Source organism: Fragaria vesca, linkage group LG6, assembly GCF_000184155.1.
Source record: "Fragaria vesca subsp. vesca linkage group LG6, FraVesHawaii_1.0, whole genome shotgun sequence".
In the NCBI taxonomy this organism is placed as follows: Eukaryota; Viridiplantae; Streptophyta; class Magnoliopsida; order Rosales; family Rosaceae; genus Fragaria; species Fragaria vesca.
Genome location: NC_020496.1, coordinates 9,027,825 through 9,032,233, shown reverse-complemented (window position 1 = coordinate 9,032,233; position 4,409 = coordinate 9,027,825). Strand labels below are relative to the sequence as shown.

At 36.4% G+C, this 4,409-nt stretch overlaps 1 protein-coding gene across 1 annotated transcript; it reads left to right on the top strand.

The window, feature by feature from the left end:
• The first annotated feature begins 1,786 nt into the window (after positions 1-1,786).
• Positions 1,787-2,483, top strand: LOC101314111 (methyl-CpG-binding domain-containing protein 7-like). Its single transcript, XM_004305154.1, has 3 exons — positions 1,787-1,930; positions 2,037-2,144; positions 2,253-2,483. The coding sequence occupies exons 1-3, from the start codon at positions 1,787-1,789 to the stop codon at positions 2,481-2,483; spliced, it is 483 nt and encodes a 160-aa protein (XP_004305202.1).
• Positions 2,484-4,409: the final 1,926 nt, after the last annotated feature.

Here is a 4,409-nt window from a genome sequence, read left to right as displayed (position 1 = left end):
GCATTTAGGTCGATCATCATGTTAGTCCATTTTCCTTCAATTTCATCAAAAACACCCCTCGACTTCTAATTTTCATCAGCCGTGTCCAAATTTCCGTTTTCCATCCAATTCTCATGTCATGTGATGACGTGACATTAAGACGAAAACCAAATTTGAAGTCGCTGAGCCCACATAAAAAGGGCAAAATAGACAAATTGGACTCAATCCTACCAAAATCACTAAGGTTATGGGGTTGTAATGAGAACGGAGATGTGTATCGATATGGGAGAAAAATGGTCATAAAAGTTATTTTCAGAATTTGACTTTCTTCTTGATGCTGATGTCACGTCATCACTTGATGGATGAATTAGATGAAAAATGGAGATTTGGACACAGCTAATGAAAATTAGGAGTCGAGGAGTGTTTTTGATGAAATTGAAAGAAGAATGACTAACATGATGATCGACCTAAAGTTGATGGGGGTAAACTGAAATTAGTTCTAATTATAATTGTCGTGAATCATCTTGATTGATGATCTACATCATCGTCATATGATTATATAAGAAACGTTTCCTTAATCTTAATCCTTATTATTAGAATGAAATCGTGTCAGTTCTTTTTTTATTGAAATCACACAGTTTCTTCTAAGCGTAAAGATTAATTTGTGTCAGGAGATCATGTTAGAACGCTTCCTCTCCCTAGCCATTAAAAATAGATTGAGATTTAAGTTCAATCAACATCGGTAGGATTCGAACCTAGGTATAGAGGTTCCACACCTAAACTCTTACTAACTCGATCACCCGTGATGGTTCAAATCACGTCAGTTGACCTGTGAAATTATTTAAATTAAACATATGACTATACACATTTCTCTATTATTATTAAGATTCCTCAACTCATCTCACTTTTAAATATTGTTAGTGAGATGTGAGCCCATGACCTCTATAGTATTTGCTTGGCTAGCTAACCAACATTTCATGGCTTACTGACATATGACTACACACATATGAACGCTAACTCGGAAAAATCTGACTTATACACAATTTCAAGTTCAACATTCCCGGTTGATTATGAAACAAAGAAATAGGAACCCCGCAGAATCATAACCCTAAACAAACATCTTCTTCGTAGATCTTCCTTTGGATTAAAGAGTTTCCAAACTTAAGTGGAACCCCCCGCGGGGGGGTGGGTTATGCATTTTCATAGTAAGCTTGTTCATAACAAATGAGCATTGGTTGTCTAATAGGTGTTGCTAACATACCACACCCTAAATTTGCATTAGAGTTGGCAAGAAAATGTATGTATCTGCGGTGTTGTTCAGGCTTAGAAATCAACTGAAAGATTAATAAAGAAACATATTAAACCAAAATATATATATATATATATTAATTTTTAAGAACAATCAATACTTTTACAATTGACATATCAGCATGCAGGTTGGTGAAATTGATACATACCACAACTAAAATTCTAAAAGGCCATATTAGATAACTAATACTAGAAGATTGTGTTTGCTCTTATAAATTCACAGTATATATACATCACCTTTCAGTCTTTCACATTAACAAGAACATTAAATATTCATGTGAAAAGTTACATTACCTTTCATTTCCTTACCTTGCATGTGAAACAAAATACTGACAGAATCTCATTATTTTTTTAATATTTATTACCGTATCAAAATATCAGACTTAGGTAGAAACAATAATCTCAATTGCTCTATATATATATGTGTGTGTGTAGATCAAGAATACATGAACCACCTCACCAAACAATATTTGGATCAGAAGCACGAATCGAATTAGACATGTCGAGCAAAAATGAGGAGGTACCAAAAGAACAAGAGCAGAAGGCTCAGTTACTTGATGGAAGACTATATGGACTTCCTGAGGGTTGGTTGGTGGAACAAAGGCGACGAACTAATCCAAGATATGAAGGAAAAGTTGATCAGGTTAATTGAATCATTTACCAACTTGGTTTAGACTATACATATTGAATCATCTCTATAGCATCACTCTCTTTTTATTCTAATTACTATTATCAATATCGAAACGCAGTTCTTTTATCAACCTCATACAAGAAAGCAATTCCGATCGCTCAAGGCTGCAATGGAGAGCATCGGGACGGAGGCATTTGAGGCAACGAATGTTGATAGTCATTCTCAGGTTGATCTCGAATTTACTTATTGTCCAGGTCTCATCATATATACGTGCTTTTATGTGGCCGGTGGATTAATTCATTTGTTTCATTTTTGTTAACCTTGACTCATGCAGGCTTCAAGTTCGAAACCTTCCCGACGTAGCAGTGATCAGAAGACCACGCAGTCTCCGGTGTTCAACTTCGCAGATCCGCCGAAATCGGTAACATGGGTCCTTACTGATTCTGAGAGAGACGAATGGACTCCACATATCCAAGGCGCCGAAGTACCAGACCAAGTGAAAAGATTCTGGGAGCATACATTTGATAAGTGTTGTCAAGAGAATAATCCAATTAATAATCAGTAAATCAACATTTTTGATTAAGTTTTATGTATTCGATGTTTAGATTTGGGTTTGCTAGGATATGCATGTTATAAGTTGGTTAGATATAAAGCCTTGGTGTACGTATCCTTTTCTCTTTAACCATTTGATTCATTCAATTGAAAGTAGTATACCTCTCTCTCTTCTTGAAAAATGTTCTTGCTTTCAACACATAATTTTTCTAGATCAATGTACTAAATACTAATCACATTTTTATATGAGGCCAAAAAAAAGTACCTATAATACGAAAATGATAGAGAAGCCGTAAATTAGCATTACATACAACTAGAGCCTAGAGGGACTCCTCCACGACCTCTTTAACTGGCATCGGGCATCGGCAGAGGGGACATGTATCATTTATATCCAGCCACTGAACAAAACAATTGTTGTGATAATGGTGTGAGCAAGCCAATCGGATAATTTGTTGATGCTCTTCAAAGAGCTCCGTACAAATAACACATGACGGCGTCTGTCTAACGATAGCGTCTAATTCCAGACGGTTAGGTATTACGATATCCAGAATAGTCACATTTCCCATAGGAACGTCAATAGGCACCCCGAGAACACCCTCTTTAACTTTCGTGATAATTTTTTCAGCAATAGCTACACGCTCGTTTTCTGGGACATTGATGGAGGAAAGACGCTTATATATGGACTCAGTCAACCTGCTTCTCTCACGGGAGGGTTTGATCCAGAACACATAGGGAACCTCTTCCTTCAACTTTCTGTCATCATAGTTTTCTGGATCTTCGACCCAGGAGCGGCTTGCAATCACCTTCCAAAGTCTTAAATAGATTGGGAGCTGGTCCTTCGGTTTATGGATGTGCGGTGGCGTTGTTATTTCTCTCTGTTCCACTGTGTAAAAAAAGTATTTGTAACTCCCTGTGGGCTTGACTGTAGAACTCATATCGATCGATGGAGGTTGAAGACGCAGTGGTAGGTCAAGTTTCCAAGGACTATTTATATATATATGTAGCTAGCGAGGCCTAATCAACGAGGATTAGAAGTTCTAGCCTTCTCCTATAAGGATTAGGGAAAGGTGGATAGCTAAATGCGTAATTCTATTGTATTTGGGAAAGCATCCACATGTTTATAGACGTGATCTCATACACACGGAAGCACACACCAACATTGGGAGAATTCTGTATGTCCACGTTTCGTTACTCATTAATGTTAGGAAAGTGAAATCCACACAACTCAGATTATAATTTATACACCAATTTTATTTTTTAAGTAACTTAAATTTTATCTTTAATGACTTAAATTTTGTCTTTCATATGATAATGATTACTAAAAATAAAAAGTTGGTGCATAGATTACAATTTAGGATATGTGGATTTCATATCCCTAAAAACATATGCAGCGGGTTCCCATAATCATGTCAAAAAGCATGATTTTTGCCATCAAATTTGATGGCAAGAATCAATGCAACGGGAAAGAAAAGGTTGAAATCTTCAGTCACTTTTTTTCGATCTCTCTCGTTGTAACCCATTTGTTGTTTGACACTTGTTCTTCCACGTCACCACATTTATTACCTACTTACACCACAACAACAATGACCAAAGGCCACATTTGTCTTGCCACATTATTAACAAATGTGAGAGCTTTTACTGTTTAGGATATGAACCCCACCCAATTTGATATTGTAGGTGAGACATTGTCTCACAATTGCATATAATTGTGGCTAGGTAATATATTATTGTTTTTTACCTACTAAAACCTGATAGGGTTCCTCCCCCTCTTTTCCTTGCTCCCACTTTTGCATTTTTTTATTTTAAAAATTCAAATAATTTATGAAATAACTCACAATGCTCCCAGTATCCAACACTTGTATCTTATTTGTAGTTCTTTTCCCATTCTTTTCTCATCTCTGTCCTTCACTTTGTTCTTCCGCCTCTCTCTCTCTCTCTC